Source organism: Larimichthys crocea, chromosome III, assembly GCF_000972845.2.
Source record: "Larimichthys crocea isolate SSNF chromosome III, L_crocea_2.0, whole genome shotgun sequence".
NCBI classification, from domain to species: domain Eukaryota; kingdom Metazoa; phylum Chordata; class Actinopteri; family Sciaenidae; genus Larimichthys; species Larimichthys crocea.
The window spans coordinates 28,573,663-28,597,842 of record NC_040013.1 but is presented as its reverse complement, the minus strand read 5'-3'; the positions used below and the strand labels follow the sequence as shown (position 1 = coordinate 28,597,842).

The window sequence follows — 24,180 nt, the reverse complement described above, 5'->3', positions numbered from 1 at the left end:
GAGCTTTTTCCCTGCCATCCTGGGCTTAATTTTAAGCTTCATAGGGTGTGCTTAAAAACTCTTTCGGTGATTGGTTGGTTCAACCTCTGCAATGCCAAATGTACTGGTATTTCTAATTATCCATAAGCTTTGGGGGAGTGTAGCAAACAGAGCTAAACACAGCAATCATATCAGCAGCAGTAGACAGTATACATCAGTCTTTGCAGTAAGTGCCTGTTTCAAAATTTGGATCTGAAATCTGCCTGTTTGGACAGAGAGTTAGTTTATGGTGTAGACCTCCTAGACAAAACCAAGACACACTTTTGAGTTGAAAAATAAATAATGTGTTGAACGCTGTCAAGCTGTGTTGAACCTGTGTTGACCCTTACTACATACACCAAGAGGTGTGTAGTGTTCATGCAGTGTTCGGGCATCTTACCACATTATTCAAGTTCTCTGACAAATTTTCATTCCTATCTCGTCCTGAAGTAATGATTGACTCCTCGGCTTCTAAAGGAAGTGAAGAAATACGTACCAACAGACCAAAGACGAATGTTTTGACTGTGTGGAAAGGGTGCTGAAAAGCTTTGATGGATTTGGACTTAAAAACACCATATTTTGCAATTTACATATAAACTCTCTGTCAGACTATTTGGATGTGGAAAAATATGTCTTTTAACAGTCAGCGGTTCAACTATTTTTCCTTTCTTTTCTGTCCAGACCAGAACTGGCAGGATTTATCCTTAGGCAGATGAAAACAAGCTTCACAGTACAACTGACACTTTGTTTGAGAACATGCAGACAAAATATTGTTTAGTTGTATTCAGGGGGCGACTTCTGGAGCTGTGAAGTAAAGCCAATGGGGAAGTACCAAAAACTGCAGTTTCTTGAATGTCCACTTGAGGCTGGTTCCAGAACGAGTCAGTCTCCATAAGCCAAAAGTTTTGGTCAACAGTTTGGTGGCAAAATTGGAGGGATCACATTGCAGGTACCCTAAAATGAATCATTTACCAATGTCATGTGTCATTAACCTTTAAATGAGGCCATTAATGAGAGTGCAGCCATTGGATATCTCATTTATTCAGTTTTAGTCATTAAAAGCACAGATTTGTTTACTTTTATCACATGTTTAAGAATTTCTGACAGATTACAGACAGAGGTCAAACTACTGATAAATAACACAGTAAACGATAACATGTTTAATGGAGCTCTATTTATAAAAGCTTTATCACAAGGCATGCGAAGTGGCAGAAGTGGATGTTCTCTGTAGCACATAGTCGTCTTGTTGGTTTCTGCTTCCTTAGCTTCATATAATCTGTCACCGCACAGAGATTCTTGCAGACATCTCTGCTGATGAGCTTCCTTTTGAGTGGCCACCAGTAATTAAGTGTATTGGGCATCAAGCCAATCACTAATGCGGGCACACACTGAGATCAAACACAGGTTTAATTAAAATGGCTGAAGAGAACGGGAAGCCAAAAAACTGTGGCGCATACTGTGGTAACTTTTGCCAAACACTAAGCAAAGAAAAACTGCTTTGGCAGTGTGATCCTATTGTTATTGGAAGCAGTCATGTTCACACACTTTTCAGGGGTCATGCGCTCCTAAGAGGTGCCATCTGTGCTGATCTGCTCTGCAGAGGAGCAAAACTTTGGCATCTCTTCGCTTGTTCCAACTTATTAAAGACATATGTATCAGATCTTCATTAAGGGATGCTCTCAGCAGCCCTGCTACTTTCTGGTGGTCTTCAGTTCTCCTTTCAAACTGTAATGAGACAAGTAGGAATGGTGTGGGACAATCTGTATGAATCTAAATGCAAGCATGGGCAGCGTTATCACCGGAGGAGGAATGTGATCTTTAGTTTGATTTGATTTGACAAACATGGCTAATCTGCACTGGCAGGCCAAACACACTAGGAGAGCGGAAAGACAGGCCCCAGGGTGAGGGGAGGGTCAGGGCTGTTGCAGCTAACGCTGTTAACCCCTCTACTGCTGAAGAACTGAAGCCATGTTTCAGTGGAGTACAGTGCTTTTACAGGATGGGACTTTAAGTTGACCGTGTGTGCACGCAATACAAACAGGGAGATAAGACTCAAACGGTTTCCTTTCACACTGTTGCTGGTGGCAGTGCACCGGATAACCTCTTCTTCCTGCCACTGTTAACATTGACCATTTCTATCTATGTGTCTCTTCCTTTCTTTACGACTATCAGCATTGGTTCTTCTGTGGACCAAAGATAATGGACAACTCATTGACATTTCATAGTTTTTTTGTGTGTTTTCATAACTTATACCACTGTGAAAACACACCAAGAAAAACATTTTTTTTTTAATTGTGGGAGGATATCACAACTAATTTAAATCAGCTGGTGTGATGTGCACTGGAGATTTTGAGGTCTAGCAGTTAAAAAGCCTCACCCACGTTTGCGAGAAAAGAATGCTTTTTGGCAATCGAAAAACGGGGGAATGGAAATTGATCACATCTGCAGGACCAAATAACAGAACTGAATATTTCATTTCTTGCTTCGATCATGAGCATATCCAGCTTCTAAATATCCAACCTCTTTGGTTCAAAAATCAACATCAGTAACATGTATCCATTGTCTTTTACATCTTGCACTAGTTTCTTTCTTTCAAACCACAAAGCGTTTCCTGCTGACATCCCTGTCAGGGCACAGTTGTGTTCAAGGTTTTTCTTACAGCAAGGTGACTCTTTGTTTGTTGAACCCGCTGGTTGTCCATGCTGTCTGACAGTTAAGTGTTGTTTCTGAACTTGAGAGGTGTCAAGAGTTGACTGTAGCTCTGTCTTGCTCCACCCTGTCCCTGGCCAATGAGTCCCAGGATAGATATAAAGAATATTTATGTATTGACTTGCGGGGGCCATTTGCCTGCAGCACAAGCTGAGCTGGCTGTCGGCCTGCTCACCAAAGATTAACTCTGACGTTTCCTCCTCTAAATCCGCTCTGATTAAATATTTGCTGGCTCATTTAATATGAATGTGAATTAATGGTCAGTCAGTGAGTTCATGTCTGCTCCACTTGAGTAATTGCCATGATTTGGCAAAACGACCTCTGCAGCACCTCTTATCTCTCGTCTGCTGCATTTCCTCTTCCACCGTCTATCTGTTTACAAGTGCCACATCTGATTCTTACCTACTAGTCATAGCTCCAAATGTTAATGAAGTTCACAGTGTGGCTCTTAATAGCACGAACTTGGACCTGAGCAGCATGACTCAAGCGCTGGTATGTAGCCCTCGGGATGAACTTGGAAAAACTGTAAAAGCCTTTCATTTTCGCATCAACAAAAGAAAAGTTAATACTAACATTCCCATCAGGCTCAGCTGTACTCTGGGTGTTAATGCTAGCACGTGTATACACTTAATTCATCTGGTGAATGTGTTAAACAGTATACGGGCCATACAGTACATGAGCATGTTGGCATCACTGTGTCCACCGAGCTGCTGTCTAATGAGTCTCTTGTTATTGTCCTACGAAACTGGAAATTAGCCACAAGTTCAATTTCACTTTCATTACTGGGGGCCCATAAATTATTAACACATGCACTCTGTGTCCATCTGTTCACCCTCATACACCTGTTTACACGTTCACATGCTTCTAGCTATAGCCCCCATAACATGACAGAGGCACTGTCTGCTCTCTTGTACATCTTCGCTTTCAGTCCTGCCAAGAGGCCTCAAGACATTTTCAGGATACTGTTTCCCTCCGCAGTGCTTTGGAAAAAAAAAAAAAGAGGCATGCTGAAATGTGCAGTTTTATTTTTCTATTTAGACTTTGTAATCCTGTAGGGAACCTAACCTAGATATGATTAAATTTCTCTAAGGCAAACAAATTATTCAGTTTGAAACAAAGACTGGCTTGTCTGAGAGTTACTGCACCTCGTTTGTCCTGAAATATGAATCACTACTCCATCGACATGGAGCAAAATAACTGACACAGGACTGAAAAACCGCCAAGCTTACAGATACGAGTGTAGGAGTCACTTTTCAATATTGTTTATACAGCTGTTGAGCTGTAGGAATGAATATAAAGAATTATTATAATGTGTAACTGCGTTTCTGTGAATCCTGGTGGACCGGAGACTTTTCATGGGAATGAATCTCCGAGATCTCTGATACAGTATGAACACAAAAGTTTAAAGGACTAGTTTGTGAAATATTTGCTTTGTTGCCAAGAGTTAGATCAATCTGAGTCTGTCTGCTGAATAAAAATCTTCATCCAGTGGCCAATTAGCTTAGCTTAGCATAAAGACTGACCAAAAACAGTCAGGTATATAACACCAGTAAGACCAGAACTTGTCGTTCTGTTTAGTAAGCTTTACTTAAGCAATATCACATGAGACGGAGTGATCTTACACTGAATATCAGCACGGCTGTGATTCAGTCGTAGTCATGGCGTGCTGATATTCAGTGTAAGATCACTCCCTCTCATGTGATATTGCTTTTATACAGCAACAGTTCCACAACTGGGCTGGGACTGCACGATTGCCGAGTAACACATCAACATTTGCAACATTTGCAGTAAGTCTACATTTGAGGCCGTGTTGTTTGCCTTTCTGCGTCAGCTTCATTGTTGCTCTTCTCTAATTTGTCTGGACATAGGGACACACCTGGAGGTTTGCGCTGAAGTATCCAGGCTTCTTTCCTTCCCTTTGTCCTCGTCTGACGATAGCTTAAGTCAAATAGTGGAAATAAGTTCGTCTTTGTGGTGCAATGTCTGTTACAATTAAAGATAGATGATGATGTGAGGCAGTGATACATGGAGTTAAAAGTCCCAGTGATGTTGTGCTCTATATCAGTACTCATGAAACAGTTTGTTAATCAAATTACTTCAGGTCAGAATTAACTGTTGTGTAAAGGTATTTTTGGATTGAATAAGTGTATTCCTTCAAAATAAGGCAGTCTAGCAATATATACTTTTCCTCTTATTTTGAAACTACGAAGAACAAAGGAGACTTTTATTAAAAAGTATCTGCATCCCGAGTATAAACCCCACTAATATGCTTTTTGTTTTCTAATTGACTTTGACTCCTCAGCTGCAGCACGCTTCATTTATACCTCAGAACATTTAGTGTCTGTCATTTTGGAACTTGACTCAGGAAGAGATTTGATCTTAAAATGAGCAAAATACTGAATAATTAAAATGCAGACAAAGACATCTGTAATAAAACCCGTCCTTGCAGCATTTTAGAAGTTACTGAACAGGATACAGAGGCAAAGTTTTGAGAAGTCAAACAGGACGAGGATTGTCTTTGTGCCCAGATGCTGTGGATTGAAGCTCATGAGCAGAATGTGATCCATTTCTCCTTGAGGGTCCCAGACTCTTCACAGACTACCGGAGGGAAAGTAGTGGGGTGGAAAGCCAAATGTGGGGGGGATCTGCAGTGCCATTGAGGTTTCAGGTGACAAGTATTCTGCAAGTATTTGTCCCGGAGCAGACAGAGAGCCACAAGGGCGAGTGTCCCCCTGAATGTTCTGGAAAATTCCCTGACCCTAAGGAGTGTTGCGTTACACCTTCCAATTGTAGCCTCCCAGGCTCGTCCCAGAACAGAGACTCCTTTGAGGGAGGCTGCAGAGAATTTGGGAAGTCGGGATTCATCCATCCCTAAAAAAAAAAAAAAAAGCTGTTATCCGTGTAAAATCTGAAACTGAATTATGGCGAAAAAGACAACCCATTACAGCATTACTGCATTCTTTTCCTGCCGCACATTCACACAAATTATCATCGCCTTAGATCATTTTGAATAATGTTTTTAATTCCCTTCTGTTCCCACAAACATTAGCTCCCAAAGACATCAGTGAAAACGCCGCAGGGCAGCGCTTTGTTTCTGTTTTTTCCCTTCCAGCTGAACCTAATTTATTAACAATGTGTTGCAGAGAAGCTTCTCTGACTGTTTGCTGCACAAACTCACAACAGAGATAAGTTTCCCACATACTCAGATTGTGTTGTCATTAATGTGAGCTCAACTTCTGATTATGATGGAGACCAATAATGTTGTTTGATTGTATCAGTTCCTGCTTGCTTTGTGCTAAAGTGGAGCAGGAAGTGTATTTTTTGCAAGTGATGCACTGACTTCATCTTTTGTAACCGGCTCATGTTATTTCTCCTTTTCCTTGTGCGATAGAGCTTACTCAGGTGTACACTGATTCTTCTTTTTCTCTGTGTTTTTTTTTTGCTGCAGATGGCAAGTCACGCCCTCTCTTTCTTGGATGGTCTCAGTGAATAGACGGCCACACAAAGACGAAAAGATCTCAGCTCAGCCAGCTAAATAAAACCCTGTTCCTTCTGCACAGCGTGGGAGAAAGTGCCACTGCTGAGCTGGTGTGGCATCTCCGTAGGCTGATAATTGAGTGAAAGCAGTGTTGGGTGATCATCTTTCACTCTGAGCCGCTCACCTTTCATGTCGTGGCCCCTGAAGCTGGCTCTCAGGGCTAGACTGACAGCAGGATCGCAGAGAGAGTCTCACGTAGACGCGATTGGCAGAGCAGCACGGAGCACAGTTGTAAAGCATCTTCCTCATGAGACTGAAGAGGCATACATAAGGGAAAAGTCATGCTATTGTTTGGATGACTTTCATACAGGATTAAGAGACTTTAACTGACTTTGTCTTCATTTTAGGAGATCCGGTGTTGATTTTTTTTTATGCTTTATGAGTTTTCATCACTGGAAGAGTGTGTCTGAGTGGCAGAGGGAGCCAGCATGGCCAAGCCTCTGCTGAAGATACAGCGTTATTTCCGCAGAAAACCTGTCAGATTCTTCTCCCTCATCCTCCTCTATCTGACCGCCGGGAGCCTCGTCTTCCTGCACTCTGGCTTCGTCGGGGACAGCGGCCCCGGTGGCAGAGGGAGCCGGGACTCTGTGATAGCTCCGGAGATGGGCAGCCGGACTTCACTATCAGACACTCGGGGGCTTGGCATCATGGGTAGAGTGTTTAAGGAGACACACAGGTCTACTCGGAGGTATGGTCCCCCGTGGATGAAAAAGGCAAGACAGGGGGGCCAGGAGATACGCAGGGGGGGAGACTACACCAACAACTGGAACCGTGCACTTAAAGGACGCAATGCCAAAGACGTGGACGATGGAAGAGGTGGGTTATACCAAGACCTCCCACAAAAAAATAATTAATGATAACATGTTAATAGAAGAACAATAATTAATGCTTTGTGCATTCATGTAGATCAGCAGATGCATAAAGAAAATTGACTGTTACAATAAATTAATTTTAAATGAAGGAATAATCACAACACATGCCTGTAATTGCAAAATATAATTGCAGTGCTGCAACATTAATGATTTCACAGTGTGTACAACCACACTGTGTAATATTATCAGAGTTTTTATTCTAATAATCTCTCGCTGTTCGTCATATTGTTTAATACAGGCTGATTGAAAATATCGACTGACACCCAAACACACAGGCAGCTTCATCCCTCCAGCACTTCACGTTAATATGAAATTGTTTTAAAGTAGTCTGTGATTACAAACGTGCCATGTTAATGACTGAGAATTTCTAGTTGTAATTGGTCATGTAGGAAATCTCTTGAGAGTGGAGAGAGATGATGATTATGATTAAGCCCTCTGTCTTGTCTCGGAGTGACTCGTTCAAGGGTCTCACTCTCGGTGCTGCAGCTTCGCTTTGTGCTGCTTGTTGGCACACGTTCAGCCACACTCGAGCCGCAACCCAATCGCAACATCTAGATGATTTCATAATCGCAGCTTTTGTCTGTTTTGTTTATAAACCGTGCGACTGTCAGAGAAGGTTTACATATAAACTCCTGACTGGCATGTGACATCTTATCAAATCAAACAAACGTTCTGAAAACACCAGAACGAGGACAGGAAGCGCCTGCCTGGAGCTGAGATGCCTGACCGCGGATGGAATGAATATCCTGCTTACTTAATCCATTCCAAATGAAACATGATCAAATGAGCGGATTCGTGGATATCATTTATCCACTTGACTCAGTTCTCTCTTCCTCCTGTCTGCTTTTCTTACGCTGTCAAATACACTCTGCTCTGCGGGATGAAGTATAAATTATTCAAAACTAAGTGGATATCTCCAACATGTATTCAAAGAAACTCAGACTCCTGTCTTCATAAAGAAACACAAAAGAAAGGAAGTACTCAGATCCTTTAATTAAGTAAAAGCACTAATACCACAATGTTAAAAGACTCTGCCCCTCAACAAATCATCAAAATTATAAAAAAGAATGTAGAATATCTCTTTTCAGAGTAAAATACTAAAATACTGTTTAAAGTACCTACATACATACATGTGTGCATATATGTCTTACACGTTAATCATGTATTTTGTATGTAAAAGCTTCATCTGCTAAGTAACTATAGCTGTAAAAAGCACAATATTTTCTCTGAAATGTGGTAAAATAGGTGTAAAATTGATATAGTTCAACATTGTAGTTGCACAGTACAAGTGTAGCAATACGATAATGTCAGGTGATATTATACTCCATTATAGAGTATAGAGCTTACTCGTGATTTAAAGTATAAGCAGCATTTTATGTTGTAGCCAATAGACGTGAGGCTTAGTTAAACGACTTGATGTGTTGTTGGGTAGTTTAATTTATAACAATGCATCAAATTAGTGTGTCATATAGCAGTGTCATATAAGTGTTGTGGAGTAGAAATATAAAGTGACTGTAGTTAAGTACACTGCTGGGACATTCAGTCAGCAGTCCAGCAGCAGTATCTAGTTCAGATGTTACTTGAATGGAAACTAACACATGCTATTTGGGTGTTTCTGTTTATTTATTCACATCCATGACATCTGAAAGTAGACACTGAGCAGCCATAAATAAATTCAAGATTTTTACTATAGGTCTGTTGTGGTTGTGTGGGTTTCTGGTTACCCTCCCGAGTGCAATACAGGCAGGTGGAGAATCTAAACTGCCCATAAATATGAAACATAAGTGTGAGCGACTGCTGTTTGCTCTGTGTTGGTGTTATGACAAAATGAGGAGGCTGCTTTCCTGATTTTTAACTCCCTCTACTCTAAGCCTGAAGAGAAAATAAATAAGTGATTCTATTACAAAAGCTCTGAGTCATAGTACAGCACAGTACCCTGCTGAGCATTAGAGTGTACTAATATTAAAGAACAATGTTTCTCGAGTACAGTCTCAAGCTATTTTATTTCCAATCCAAGGCCAGCAAAACAAACATGTTTACAATGTAAATTCAAGCTGATCAAATGAAGGTCTCTCAGTCTGGCTCAGTCCTCCTCCTCTCCTCCCATCCTTCCCTTCTCTGAAACGCTAACCTCGCAGGACTGCAGCTGAAAGTGATAATAGAGTAATTAGTAGCTTCAAAGCATTCGTTTGCTCTCATACATCCATCACCACTTATTACTCTGCAGTCTCAACCATCTTCTCAATCCTGTTATGTATTTTTATTTCCTCTCCTCTCACTGTGAATGCTCCTCAATTTAATTTTGTGAGGAAATTTGCAGCATAAGATGCAGACTGCAGCACATTAACACACTGCGTGGTGCAGTAGCACATAAGGATGTTGTACTGAAGGCCAAACAGGAATAGACCGGAGAGAAAACATATCTGAAACACACGTTGACATTAGTCAATATGATCCTCCAGGTGCGTATTGAAAGTATGAAACAGACCAGCTAATAATAACATGGACACGTCAGTTGCATTTCCTGTTTCATCCTTGCTAGGCATTAATATACCATTCAAAATGAGGTTCCAGCATCATTTAAATCATCGTCTCCCTTCATCGTAAAGCAGATTAGATTCCAGCTTAACAATAGTTAGGTGGAAGATTACAGCCGAATCCTGCAGCACACCACATGCTGCTCAAACGCAGGTCTTTAGGCCGTAACAATTAAAGTAATGCAGGGGACTAGGACTCATTTAGCTATTAACAGAGGCTCAGAGGGGTAATGGCACAGCACAGATGGCGAGAGGGTTTGTTTTTTAAAGGTGCAGTAGGGTCCGTGCAGCTCGGTCAGACAGGAGGAGTAGTGTTTTAATGGGAGGGAAGAAGCTGTTGAAGGGTTGCTGCCTCTGCAGAGGTTCACTGAAGCCCAACCCCCACACACACGTCTGAAATAATGCAGCGATGACTGCCACTACAGTTACAGGCCACTAGAAGGGGATGTGTGTCTTTATAAATAAATAAAGACTCTGCCCCAGTTTGGACTCCTCATGTGCTCTGCTACTATACTGTGTAGGCACACGTAGGAGGGACTGTTGCAGACAGTATTCACGTTAGATGTTTCACAAGTTATTTTGACTGTGTTGTACAGGAGATGAAGTATATTCTCAAGCTTGAACACTCTATATATCTGTATATTCTATTCTAAAAATGTGTCTGCATACATAACTTATCTTTTTTTCCCCTCTTTTTTCAGCAAAGTATATCGGTTGCTACATCGATGACACACAGAAAAGAGCGCTGAGAGGAGTTTCTTTTTTTGACTACAAAAAAATGACTGTATTTCGTTGCCAGGACAACTGTGCAGAGAGGTATGAGAACAACAAAAGACATCCATTAGATAACCCTCTTTTTTTATTTCCACAGAAATAACGTAGAACTGCTGGTGCAGAAGATATCTAGATTTAAAAGATACACGGATATTAACATCAACATTTATTTTGACGTACAAGATAATAAAAGACACAAACAAACAGTAGTAGTTGTAAACCTGGAGGGTTTTCTTGGCACTGCTGCCAAGTGCTTGCTCATGGTGAGAATTGTTGGGTCTCTGTAAATAATATTATTAAGAGTAGACCTGCTCTGTATGGAAGGTGTCACAAGATAACTTCTGTTATCATTCAGCACTGTAAATAAGATTGAACTGAACCTCAAGGCCCATTTTTGACATCTATGTACACCGATGAATCATGACATTATGACAATTGCCTAATATTGTGTATTAATATTGTAGCCCCATACACAACAAACTGCAATGCACTGACACCTTTCTATCAGATAACTTTTTCAGCAGTTTGAGCTACAGTAGCTCGTCTGTTGGGCCTTCGCTCCCCATGTGCATCAATGAGCCTTGGCCACGCATGACCCTGTTGCTGATTCACAGCTTTTCCTATCTTGGACCACTTTTGATAGATACTAACCACTGCAGACTGGGGACAGAGCAAAAGTTGCAGTTTTGGAGATGCTCTGACTCAGTCGTCTAGCCATCACAGATTGCCACTTGTCAAAGTCGCTCAAATCCTCATGCTTGTCCATTTTTCTACTTCTAACATCAAGTTTGAGGACAAAATGTTCACTTGCAGCCTAATATATCCAACCCACTGACAGGTGGGTTGGATATATTAGGGATATATTAGGCAGTGTTATTCACTTCACCTGTCAGTAGTCATAATGTTAAGGCTGATCAGTGTATATTGCCAATTTAAAGGGATAGTTTTGTTGTTTCTTTTCTGCATGAGGCACTTATGCATAGTCAGTAAATAGCGGTGAGTGCAGTCCCAGTTTGGAGAAGCAGACACAAATCCTGACGCAGAAGTAGAGCTAAGCCCTGCTGTGGACGGGGTCAGCAGAAAAAATAAAAAAGGCCCACCTAAAATCGTGCTACATCATTTCAACTGTAGAACTCACATTGACAAAACAAGTGGAAGAGTGAAAAAAAGTGATACAATTGTGCCTGCATATGAAATAAACAGTTTCTTTTTGCATCTTAGCAGCCACACACATCAGACACCATCTTTTTAAAAGCCTGGATTCAAGCGTGCAAACACTTTTATAATTCTTTGGCCCTGTGGTAATTGCCTGTTTTGCCCGGTTTAATAGTCCAGCCTTGCATCCAACACCTTTGGGATGAAATGGAGAGCAGCAAGATGGGCCTTATCGCCCCACATCACTGCTCAATCTCATTAATGCTTTCGAGGTTTAATGGGAGTCTAAACCATCAGCCAGGTTCCCAGAAGACCTCCCACAAAATAAGCATACTAGAACACTAACACAACATTTGGTTAAATAATGTTTACGTGTCTGCGTACAATTTATTTATAGGTAGAAATAAGATCAAATAAGATCAGTTGATACTTTAAAATCCAAGTTCTTGTTTTACAAATGTCTGTGTTGGTATAAGAATCCAGTGTTTGCAGATTCATGGGGTTTCTATGGGGTTAAAACATGAAAAATAGGTATGAATGCTCCAGTTTTCAAAGCGTTTATCTCTCTGCTCCTCTCCTCCATTTGTCTACTGTTTCCCCACATCCCGTCTCCCTCTCTCTGCTACCTCACCTATCCTTTTCTCACCTCTTTTTTTCTCCTCCCTGAGGAATACCAGGGACGGCTTTATCGAATGCATTGAATTACACCCATCACTGATTCACAGAGCGAAGACGAGGAACAGTGAGAGAGAGGCTTGTTTTCTGCTTCCTTCCTCTCTTTTGCTTCTTTGCTTCTCCCAGAGCAGCCAGTTAATAAAAACAGACAAACAAATGAGGGGCAACAGCACATGGCAGCACACGAAGGTTTGCGTTTGATTGACAGCCCGGGGGATTTGTCCCGTGTGAGGGGTGTGTTAGGCGTCTAATTGCATCCGAAAGGCCTCTGGGGAGTCAAAATCTCCACCAAGTAACAGAAAGTACAGGGGAAACCTTGTGTAATGGATTCAGTGTTCAAGTATTTGTGCAGTCTTGCATAGCCAGACATCCACAGCTCAGTGTGAGCACTGGGTAATGAGTATATGTGTAATTCCGCCTTAAAGCCTCACAGAAAGTGTAATTTCTGTTATTCCAAAGTGTTTGAATGTGTTCTCGTCTTTACTTCAACATCCTCTGTGCATCATTTTGTTGGTTCTTCTTATCCAGTTACTCTGAATGATAATCTGTATTTGCCTGAAAAGGATCAAGACACATAATGAAGGCTTAGAGCAGTCACTCCGACCTGTCTACTTCCTTTACTAACGATCCTAATCCTCTTTCTCTCGCCTCCAGAGGTTACATGTACGCAGGGCTGGAGTTCGGAGCCGAGTGCTACTGTGGTCACAAGATCCAGGCGCCCAACGTTTCAGAGAGCCAATGCAACATGGAGTGTAAAGGAGAGAAGAGCAACCTGTGCGGAGGAGCCAACCGATTGTCCATCTATAGGCTGGAGCTGAGCCAAGAGTCAGCACGCCGCTGTGAGTCTGATGCTCTGCAAGAACAACAAAAAAAAACTCCCCTGGGCCTCATTGAAAGCTGCTCCACACAGGAGCTATCAAGTAAACACAACAGAGCAAATTTGAAATTTTAATCATTTCTTTTTAATAAGAAATTAAATTTGATATTAAAAGTACACCGACAGTTTCCACCGGGGCACAAAGATGCTATTTTGAGGGAAAATATTAGTTTTATTTTGAGTTAATGCCACAGTTGGGAGCAGGCTGCTCTGTTCTGTTTACCTCTTTCCTCCAGAGAGCTGTGCTACCTACGTAGCTCAGTGAGCCGTGGTCTGCATCCTAAATACTCGCTGCCTGCTGCTGGAAAACTGAAGGGAAGTGAACGGCTGATTATCAAAAGCAAAACAGAACAAAAATCTATGTGTTGAGATAGTTTGTTAAAGAAATACTTTCAAGATGTCGTAGATTCCTTTCTTGGGTACATTTTGCTGTGAGATTTTAAAAAGCCCCGACCACAGGGTGAGGCAACTCGTCACTATGTCCTCACTCTTCCCTTTTCTTATCTACCTACTACTTCTTTGAATGAACCTGTTACCGCGAAATGAGGGGGTTAATATACACGATAAGCAACTCTTTAACCTAAATCTAACTTTCCTAGTCTAGTTCAGTCCTGATTGTTTATTATTATTTTCATTTCTGCTTTTTTAGCCCCCGTGTTTGTTCATAGTGGAGTCTATCAGACTGCTGAATAAGCTCTTCATGTTTGTGTTTTCACCTCTTACCCTGATCTCTATCATGTGAGAGCTGCTCAGAACATCAGAGAGGAAATGCAGGAAATGTGTCGAGGTGGCTGTTTTGTGGTTTTTGCCACCCAAAGACACTCATGATTTGAACTTCCCTGATCCTTGGTCGATCACTATTCTTTATTCTTTATTTCTATATGTATCCTTTTTTGCTCTGTTGTCATTTGTACGCAAAGCATGAAAATATCACACAGGCCATTGTTTGCATCAATGAGCTAATATTTGCTTTTTTATGATGTTTGGATGCTGAGCAGTTTGATCTAAAAAGCTCGGCCGCATGTGAGAGCGAAGGAGTGTAACGGAAATAATGCACTGAAGATATACTGCAGGGGAATAAAAGAGACCATGGACATGACATTAAAAATGCAACTTTTAGTCAGAGAAAAAGGTCATAAAATTAATAAAACATTAGTTGCACACATGGCTAGAGCTCATTTGCAAAGGGTTTTATCCCTAAAGCCTTGCAGAATTGATAGTAGATGAGTAGTAGAGTAGCGCTGGTTTGGGTAGCATGGACATAAAAAAGGAAAAAATACTGCAGATGCACAGCCGCATTTGCATATTTTATGCAGTGATGATGCATAAAGCAAGCGAGCTGTCTTCATCATGGTATCTGTCACAGTAAAAGGTGTTTGGTTTCCTCCCTGTGTTATTAATGCTTTATATGCAGAGAGACAGCAGGGATGGGCGGCTTCATGTGTATATCAGCGCGGCTGACATGTTGACAGCATGAAATAAACGGATGTTTAGATTTTCTTAAGCGGTGACATGACAACGAAGTGATGCTGCTCATGAAACATCATTTAAAATCACCATCTTCTTTCAGTGTCTAATCATTCTGTAATTAAGTTAAGATGTATGTACAGATGTACCAAACAGAAAATATCCAAAATATAAAAACAACTAACAACTTCCCATGAGAGAGATGAATCAGCTCTTCTCTGTTGTCGTGATTTAAGGTACATCCATCAGATCAGAGTAAGGACCCGAGGTTAAAGGTCGTCAACACACTGCAGGGATGTAAGTGCTGCTATTGGTTGAGACCGCAGGCAGGTCAGGGCCTCAGTAGACTGAAGGAGAGTCCCAGTGGGATCTCTTCTTCAAGGGTCAGTGAATAGAGGCCAAGCTGATGGAAACTGGAGTGTATTGTTTTTATTTTTTCCTGCTGGTGGTTAACATTTTATGTCTGTCTGTTTCAGATGGCAGCGCCATTTTCAAAGGGTGTTTCCACAGGCCGGACAACGTCACCCTGGCACTTCCTTTCAGCGCCGTTATCCAAAACATGTCCGTGGACAAGTGTGTGGACATGTGCACGGAGAGGGTGAGGGGAAGGGTGTTTTCATGCATTGTAAATTTGTGCACATGTGAGTGTGTCTTCAGTGTGTGACAGCTGCTGTATTTCAGGAGAAATCGCTGGCCGTCCTGGCTGGAGATCGATGTTACTGCGGCTTCCCGACTCCTCTCTTCTCCCTGCATGAGATGGAAAACGAGGACATGTGTCTCCACCGCTGCCACGGGGAAGAGTTTGAGAGCTGCGGGAACGACGAGTACTTTGTGGTGTACCAGACGCAGGTTCAAGGTGAGGCTCGGTGGTTCATGCTTTGCAGCACAGTCACTGTCACATACAGTATGAAGGGAACATTTGAATGACAGATGTATCATGAAACCCTGCGCGCTGACAGTAAAGTTATTAGTGTGGCTTAAGTGTGAAAAAAGTTCAGCCACTGAGTGCTTGTAAATTAATACATGACTCAACCCTATGTTTGCCCTGTTTGTTTTTTTCATACCTAGAGCCAGCACACATTATATCAGTCGTAGATATAATCCAACATTTTCTGTAATTTTTTTATTTTTATTTTTTTTGTTTTATTGTGGGTTTTTAATAATTTACCACATTTTTATTTCCAATAAAGTTTCATTTAAATGTTTACCATCATCATATATCAATCGATCACTGAGTCTTTATTTATACAGCACCATTCGAACAAAGCAAATGCAATTCAAGGTGCTAAACAAGCGGTTAATAACATGTTAAAAAGATATTTAAAAGGATTTACTAAGACCAATGAAAAGTTAACAATAAAACACTAACAAATAAAGCTAATAGAGCGACACGGCCTGCAGTGGTTTGCATGTTTTCCAAAGACATGAACTTAATAGGTTAATTGGTGACTCTAAATTGCCTGTAGGCGTGAATGTGAGTGTGACTGCTTGTTTGTCTCCTTGTGTCCTTTGATGAACTGACGACTTGTCCAGAGTGTACCGCGCCTCTCGCCCTAAGTCAGCTGGGATAGGCTCCAGCCTCACTGTGACCCTGATGAGGATAAGCGGTTACAGATGATGGATGGATGCAATAAAGAAATAGAAATAACGACATATCAATGTATTATGTTATTGCCCGGGCAAAAGGTAGAAAAGAATTTTCACTGATATATCATTAACATTTTTATTCCCACATATATTTATCAGCCCCGGAAGGCTGTGTCTATCAGCTGTGGGCAGTGTTTCCTCCGTGCACCACACAGATGTGGCTTGGATCAGCAAAAAACACAGAGACCAGTAAACAAAAAAAAAAGGAGATTTAAATGCAGTGAAGCAAAAAACAAAAAAAACAAAACAGAAACATACTGCAGTGGGAGGTTAACTTCCCTAGAAACATTCTGGACAGAAATCAGCAGCTATTGTCCGTTTGACGTCATTGAGGTTATTTTAGATTTTTAGCGAACTTAACACATTAATACGAATAAGTGGGAATTATTGGGTAATTTGAGGTTAGGAGGGATGCCGCACACAGCAAAAAATAACACCAGAACATGTCTGTAGCCTTGTATTTAGACCATTTTGACCATTTCTTATGATCTAATGGTTAAATGTCTTAACTACACACTTGATTGTTTCAACACAATAATTATTTTACAAGAAGTGACTATTTTGTCGATTGTGCCGGGTCACAGCTTAGTGTCACCCCACATTTGGCATCATTATCATGTCATCTTTGTGTTTTGTAGATAATCGCTGCATGGATCGTCACTTCCTCCCCTCTCGTGCTAAGCAGCTGGTGGCCCTCGCCAGTTTCCCCGGAGCCGGCAACACGTGGGCTCGCCACCTCATCGAGCTGGCCACTGGCTTCTACACCGGCAGCTATTACTTTGATGGCTCCCTTTACAATAAAGGTAGACGTTAATCTGACATGATTCACAAACTCATGAATACGCCTCTGTAGATTAAAACATACTCACTTTGGGGTGTCGTTGTTTCACAGGATTTAAAGGAGAGCGGGACCACTGGCGAAGTGGGAGGACAATCTGTATTAAGACACATGAGAGTGGCAGGAAGGAGATCGAAGCCTTTGACTCCAGCATCATCATGATCCGAAACCCCTACAAAGCCCTCATGGCAGAGTTTAACAGAAAATACGGTGGCCATATTGGATTTGCCTCCCAGGCTCACTGGAGAGGGAAAGGTGAGCTGCTTTGATTATTTTTGTACTCTGAAACAATGCATCAAACATAGTATGAACACAAAAAGAAAAACAACTGGACTCAGCTAAAGTAAGGACAAATGAATCATGACCAAATGTTTGTCCTTACATCCCTACACTGTTGTTTCTAAGCATTTTTTTAAATACTTTTATATTTTAGCTTTTATGTGAACACAGAACAGATGACGTCTGGAGTTTTACATCACAGTCAGTGAGATGAAAAATGAGAAAGATAAGCAAAAAACAGATGCACAGGTACTGATTGTTGAGCACAACAGGGCTTGATAGAGAGAATAAAAATGTTGAAAGTCTACATGGTTATAACGGTACTATTTATCCCACTTCTCCTTCTGTAGTCGAAGGGTCAAAGTCATTTTTCAAGCATTTTGAGTCACTCCTACTGAGGCCTTTAGGGATATTTCCAAGGTGTAAATCAGTTCTTAGTTCCAGAATCTCTGAGCTCGAATGGCCCACTTCTTCCCAGAAAGGCTTGACATAAGGGCACAACCAGAGAATGTGAGCATGATCTGCTAAAACTGAATCACACTCACTTACAGGAGCGCTGAGGCCCACTAAATTTGGATTTTTGGTTGGGGTTAATGAAAAAGCGTAGAAGTAGACACATATTTGAAGCCACACATCCTCTGGGACTGCTATATTAGCTTTCTTTTTCCGGCGCTGCTTTAATGCAATTTGTTGATTTTTTTTTCCTTTAAGGTGAAGAACTTGTTTCTGAGCAGTTTTAATCAACACAGCCAATACAAGACACCAGGAAATAAGCAAATGCTTCCTCCACTCTGTCTTTGAAACTAAACTCACCATAACTGGGAGGATGTGGTCATATTCAAAGAACTGGTACATGGTGATGTAGGGAAGTGGTTTTGACCTTAAAGACCAGCGTGACTGGGCACAGTCAGTTGGGGTTTTTTTTCAAGATGTTCCAGAAGATAGAATTGAAACAATAATCCAAACAACCAGCCAAGTCATTCTGGTTTGTCACATCATGAGTTTGTATCAGAAGTGGTTAAAATGTGTTTGTTCCTTGTTCTTGTGCTATGTTTAATAAGGAAATGCATGCATGCATTCTTCACAGAAAGACGTGATGATTAGACGTTTTGACTTTGAAACTATTTTTATTTCCTGCATATTTCTCAAAAAGTAACAACAAATTATTTTATCGTGTCTGTAATAATTAGCTTTTACACTTATACAGTCTGACATCCAGTGTGTCACCCTGCATTGTGCAACCATTTAACACTGTGCCAGCACAATTCAGTCAACTCCTCTTGAGTCATCTTGATGATTAAAAGAGGGTTATTAAAAAGGTCATTGTCCTTTGGGTCCGGTAAATCCTTGTCTGTAAAATGATGTGGGCTTTGCCGAGATATCCAAGTTATATTTCATGCATATTCTGCTTTTCTCTGAACGTTCACCCACCCAAAATGGGTCTTGGTAACCATGGCAACTGGTTTTGTCTTGTCCACGTACAGTCTCCTCCGACTTTTTGCGAGGTTTAATCGATTTTCCAGAGGCTGGAGAGTTGCCGACCCAGCAGTTGTCTTCTCTTTGTGAAAACATCAGCACATTCGGGGACGCTGTTTCCAATATATGTTGATCCCTTGTGTTGTTGGAGAAATGATGCAGCGAAATCAGTGAAGAGGAAGGCTTTATGACAGCTGCCACTTCGAATAGAGAGAGGATACAGTTTGGGAGTTAGCGTGACACTGTGTTCGGGGTGCTTTGATGGACTCACCTCTGCAGAGGGTGACTGTGGGGCTCGGATGATGTTACAGACACTGATGCCTTCCAGTCTGACCCCATAAAGTCAACTCAGGGGCAAGTGTAACTTCTTTTGGAGGGCACTTTTTTACAAAGCACAGCCTGTTATTGTTCAGTGTTATGTGGTGGATTTAGTTACATAAACTCTGTCAAAGAACATAAGTATCTTAACTAAATGTGATATCGAGTAACACATTAGCAGACCAGGATGTTCATGAGCAAAGCTGCAATTATTTCAGTTCCCTTTTTTTTGGTTTATTTTAATCTTTCTCTTGAAAGGAGAACACAATGTGCATGTTTAGATGCAGTTGCTCACTATTTCTGTAGAGCTAGTTGTGTTTTTTAGATGCATTATATAATATTCTGCACACCATGGTACTAAAGTCGCCACTCTCACTTTCTGGGACAGAATTTCAAACTCAGCAGGCTTTAAACTTTAACGACCACCTCTGAGAACACTAAAGATGAACGCTAATGCAGCACAGCTCCTGCCAGCTGCTGCTTTTATGGGTCCGGTAAGATTATCAATGAGTAAAAAGATGCAAGCAAAGTATTTTGCTATAGTACCTCTGCAGTTTGACTGACAACCGAGAATGTCTACTTTACTGTCCAAACATGTCAGAAATGTCTTAATCTACCCTTCCAAGAATTGCAACAGACCTCTCTAAGCTAAATGACATCAGTGTTTGTCAGTCATCACTCTCACTTCTTCATTCACGCTGACATTTTAGTTTATTATTTATTTTACTTTGGTGTGAGCTCAGGACCTGTAAGGCTGCTACGCTAAGCTATTTAAAACATTTCTTACAACTTAACCCTATAATGCCATTCGTATCATATTTGATACATGAGTTTCTGAGACCTCTATCTCATCAACATCAACAATAGTTGCCTTAAAAACCCGTTGTATGTAATCTGATACATGTGTTCTGCCCCCTGTTGGAATATCATGTCACTACAGGCAGCTTAAGTCTTGTTTTGGTAATTTCCAACATGACCGCCCCCAGTAAATGTCCCTCCCCCTTTTTTTAGGAAAATCATTGCTAATTTTTGATAAGTCACGGTGAGAATAACATCAAAATTCTAAGTAATTTTTTAAAATAAGTTGTTCATTCATTGAAAGAATGCATATTTATTAAGTAACTCATTCTTTATATTACAATTTAATCGTGTTAAAATGTCTGTATCAAATTTGATACAGCAGGTATAAAATGTATTTTTTCTCCAAACTGTAATTTCTCGTTTTTTGTAATTTAATCTACATAATGCTTACTAAAATACAAACACACACTATTTTGATGACTTCAGTAATCTAATTAATCACTGAAATGCCATCTTTAAATACATTTTGAGTATTTACAATAACAATTCCTCTGAAATAATGTCTATGCTATATGATATGTCTATTTTTAGATGTCAAAAAGGCTAGAGGAAGAAGAGAGAAAGAGAAAGCACAATGAAAATGTCATCAACATCATAATGGATGGTGATACAAGTGACATAGAGCAGTTGGCAGAAGATGATGAGGATGAGGATGAGGAATGGACTCCTCGGGACAGGCAGGAAAGTTCAGATAGCAGTGATGAGGAAGACAAACAAGAGGAAAGTGTAGCCCAGACAAGCACAGACGAGGTTCCAACAACACAGGACACAATCAGAAAGGAGTCAGTGACATATGTCTACTGTGGGAAGTGTAAGGTGCATCTTTGCCTGAACAAGGACAGAAACTGTTTTTCCGCCTACCACAAAATGAAATAAAAAGGTGTTAAAAGGTGTTGAAAGTGTTATGTGAAAAAGAAAAAAAAGGAAAAAGTTCATGTTCATGTTCTATAATTTCAAAATGTTATTGACCAAACTCTTTTTTGGGGGCTAAAATTAACTTTGTTGTAAACAAAAAATTGCCAAAAACGCCCACTGTATCAAATATGATACAAAAAATATCTCATAAACAACATAATATAGCAAAAAAAAAAAAAGTGGATTTTGTTATAAGAGTTAATAAACATCTCAGTTCCAAAAAATCAGAATTTTCTGGCTATTTTTTGATGGGTCAGGTCTTACAGGGTTAAGAATAGTTTTGTTCACAGCTGTTGCTTTCTCGTATAAGCGTTTCTATCAAGATTTTATAGCACATTTTTCATTCATGAGAGGCGCAGACAACAAGACTTGCATTTTGTCAGTGTAGTACAAAATTCTGCTTTTTTGTCTTCCCTTGAACCAGTTTCCTATTATATATATATATATTTATGTAAATTATAAACGTCTAAGATTGACATAACATTAAGGATTTCACAGTAAAAGAATGAACGGTAAAAGAGGTTAAAGTATGAATAATATGGTATATGCTTTGTGCATACCTGATCTCGAACATTGCTCCTACACTTTACTGTATTGTGGACTAAGTTGCTTGATAAATGTGCCTTATTCTACAGTTTTAGCAAAGAATTCACTGAAGTTTGATAAATACAGGCTCTGATTTCTTTCTTGCTCTGTCTCCCATGATTCAATTTGCACGATATCTTCAAGTCTTTGTTTATTTCCTGTCCTCTCGTTTGTCCTACAGAGTGGCCTGAGTTTGTGAGGAACTATGCCCCTTGGTGGGCGTCCCACACATTGGACTGGCTAACTTACGGGAAGAACATCCAGGTAGTCCACTTTGAGGATCTGAAGAGGGACCTGTTCACCAAGCTGAAGGGGATGGTCCAGTTTCTGGGTTTAAAGGTTTCTGAGGACCGCCTGCTCTGCGTTGAAGGCCAGAAGGACGGAAACTTCAAGCGGTCAGGGCTACGGAAGCTTGAATATGACCCCTACACTCCTGAAATGCGAGCGAACATCAATGAACTGATCAGAACAGTAGACACTGCCTTGAAGAAAAGGAAGCTGTCTGGAGTTCCAGAGGAATATATGCCAAGATGATAAATGTGATCTCTTCATTTCCCTTTTTTTTCTCTAGTAATTGTCAACAGACTCTGCATCATATTTTGTAGGATTACACGAGTTAATTATTTTTTTTCAATAGTTTTTCCATTAAGTCACAAAGGTTAAAGCTGTAGTGAGAAGAAATCGATTTTCGTTTTCACTTTTTATTCACATTTTCTGTTCAGCAGCTTCATGCATTGATAGAGGAGAGGAACAGAGGCAGTTTTAACTAAGGAGGTTTGAGTTTCTCTTTGGTTGAATGAAAAGCACTTCTTATCCTGCTCTATGCACATGTGTTGTCTAGGCATGTGCATATGCCTTAACATGAAGAAGGTACAATAGCTGTGACTACAGAGAGCCTCATCTGACTGTGCTGGGTGATTTGTTGCCAGTGAAAACAAAAAAACTATTACCCTAAAAAGATATAATACAATACTGCAGTGTGTGTATGAGCTTATTTTGTGTAAAAGAGAAATAACTATTATAAAAAATCAAAACATTAAAATGTATGAATCTCCTGCTGCTAACACAGTTACAGAACAATACTATTTTATACACAAACATCACTGAAAACTGTAAAACGTTTAGCCCTTTGTCAGAGGGGAAAAATGCAATATGCAGGCTACAGCTACCTGATGATGATACTGTGTGTTTCCAAGTTTTGTAAGAGAAGTCATGTTTTCAATGATGAAGAGGTGAAGAACTCTCAGCTCCTCGTATTCAAGAAGATGAATAATCCCTCTTGAAGGCACTGATTCCAGGAGAGAAGAGGATTTATCTCGACAGCATTTATTTATCTTGGGTGTGCGGTGCACATAATTTGGATGTGAATAAGTTTTCTAAACACTGGACTCGATGCAGAAATCCAAAAAGCACTCCGCTGTGCAACACTTGCCCCAAAGATCACTAAGGAAAATTAGGCATTACACACATTATAGATTGGAGGTTACCTTTAGCCTTTAGCAGTAGTGATCGTTATAGATTTATTTTATGACAGTTAATCATGCTGAATGTGAAGAACTGTTAGATTTTTTTTTTAATTTTTTGCTTTGTTGTAAGAAGAGCTATGAAACAGTTAAAGCTGGTAATGATTTTACTTTTTGAAAAAAAAAAATCCACAGAAGTGTGAAAAATTCTGCTCAGACTTTATAAGCAGCACGTCTTATAACGGTACTCAATGTGCTATGCCATATGCTTAAAAATAAACAAATATATAAATAAATAAATACATGAATATATAAATAAATAAAACACTGGTGACTGAGAGCCAGAAAACATGAACTGACTTCCATTTTCAGTATAATATAAATATATTTTTATAGTGTGTGCTCACACATCAAGAATATTTACAAACGGGAGAAGTTCTTTCTATTTTTAACACATGCTTTAAACTTTATTGGCTCCTGCTTTCATTGACAAGCCGGCACTTTCTGAACATAGGTGTCACATTTGAATGTATTTTATATGGAATGAATGTAATGTGATAAGGCCCAATAAATGAGTACATAAAATGATGTGTGATGTGGTTTTGACTGTTAATTTCTGAAGACACGTTGAATTTAATCACTAGTAAGATCTATATATATATATTTTATATATTTATATATACTCTTACTATATATATCATGCAGGGATTTTGTGGTGCAGTGTGCATGACTAGGATTTACTGATCAAGAGTGTAATTTCCACTGCAAATGAGGTGACATGTCCCCTCACTTTTAATATTTAAGGTTAGTTTTCTCACTACAGTAAAATCTCAGTGGCATCATCATCATCATCTCGATGTCCAGACACGACTGTCCACATGTTTATCAGAGTAGAGATGTTAACCGTTAACCCCCAGATTGATGAGCTTATCTAGCAGCAGTGAGTCATGTGGCGGGTCTGTTTTTTGCAGATCTGTACAAACGACTCAATTAAAATCAGAGAACTATTTCAGATGAAAGATATGGTTTGTCACTTTATCTGAGCCGTTTACCATCTCCACGTGGTCCAGTGTTCACTAAAAACATTAATTAACACACATTTTAACTAAACTCTGTCCTGAGTTTCATCAAGACTCACTTCCACTTCCTTATGTGACCTTTGCATTGTAGGTTTCT

The 24,180-nt window shown here is 40.2% G+C and overlaps 1 protein-coding gene across 3 annotated transcripts in view; it reads left to right on the top strand.

Moving 5' to 3' along the window:
* Positions 1 to 23,592, top strand: part of wscd2 (WSC domain containing 2) — a 43,383-nt gene extending 19,791 nt beyond the window's left edge. For all 3 annotated transcript variants that reach the window (XM_019275811.2, XM_027278172.1, XM_010732576.3), the window contains exons 2-9: positions 6,176 to 7,081; positions 10,376 to 10,490; positions 12,933 to 13,117; positions 15,099 to 15,220; positions 15,304 to 15,478; positions 16,908 to 17,072; positions 17,162 to 17,362; positions 21,723 to 23,592. In XM_019275811.2, coding sequence (XP_019131356.2) covers positions 6,694 to 7,081; positions 10,376 to 10,490; positions 12,933 to 13,117; positions 15,099 to 15,220; positions 15,304 to 15,478; positions 16,908 to 17,072; positions 17,162 to 17,362; positions 21,723 to 22,075 — 1,704 coding nt within the window. In that variant the 5' untranslated portion in view covers positions 6,176 to 6,693 and the 3' untranslated portion in view covers positions 22,076 to 23,592. The remainder of the gene's footprint in view (positions 1 to 6,175; positions 7,082 to 10,375; positions 10,491 to 12,932; positions 13,118 to 15,098; positions 15,221 to 15,303; positions 15,479 to 16,907; positions 17,073 to 17,161; positions 17,363 to 21,722) is intronic.
* The last annotated feature ends 588 nt before the right edge of the window (positions 23,593 to 24,180 follow it).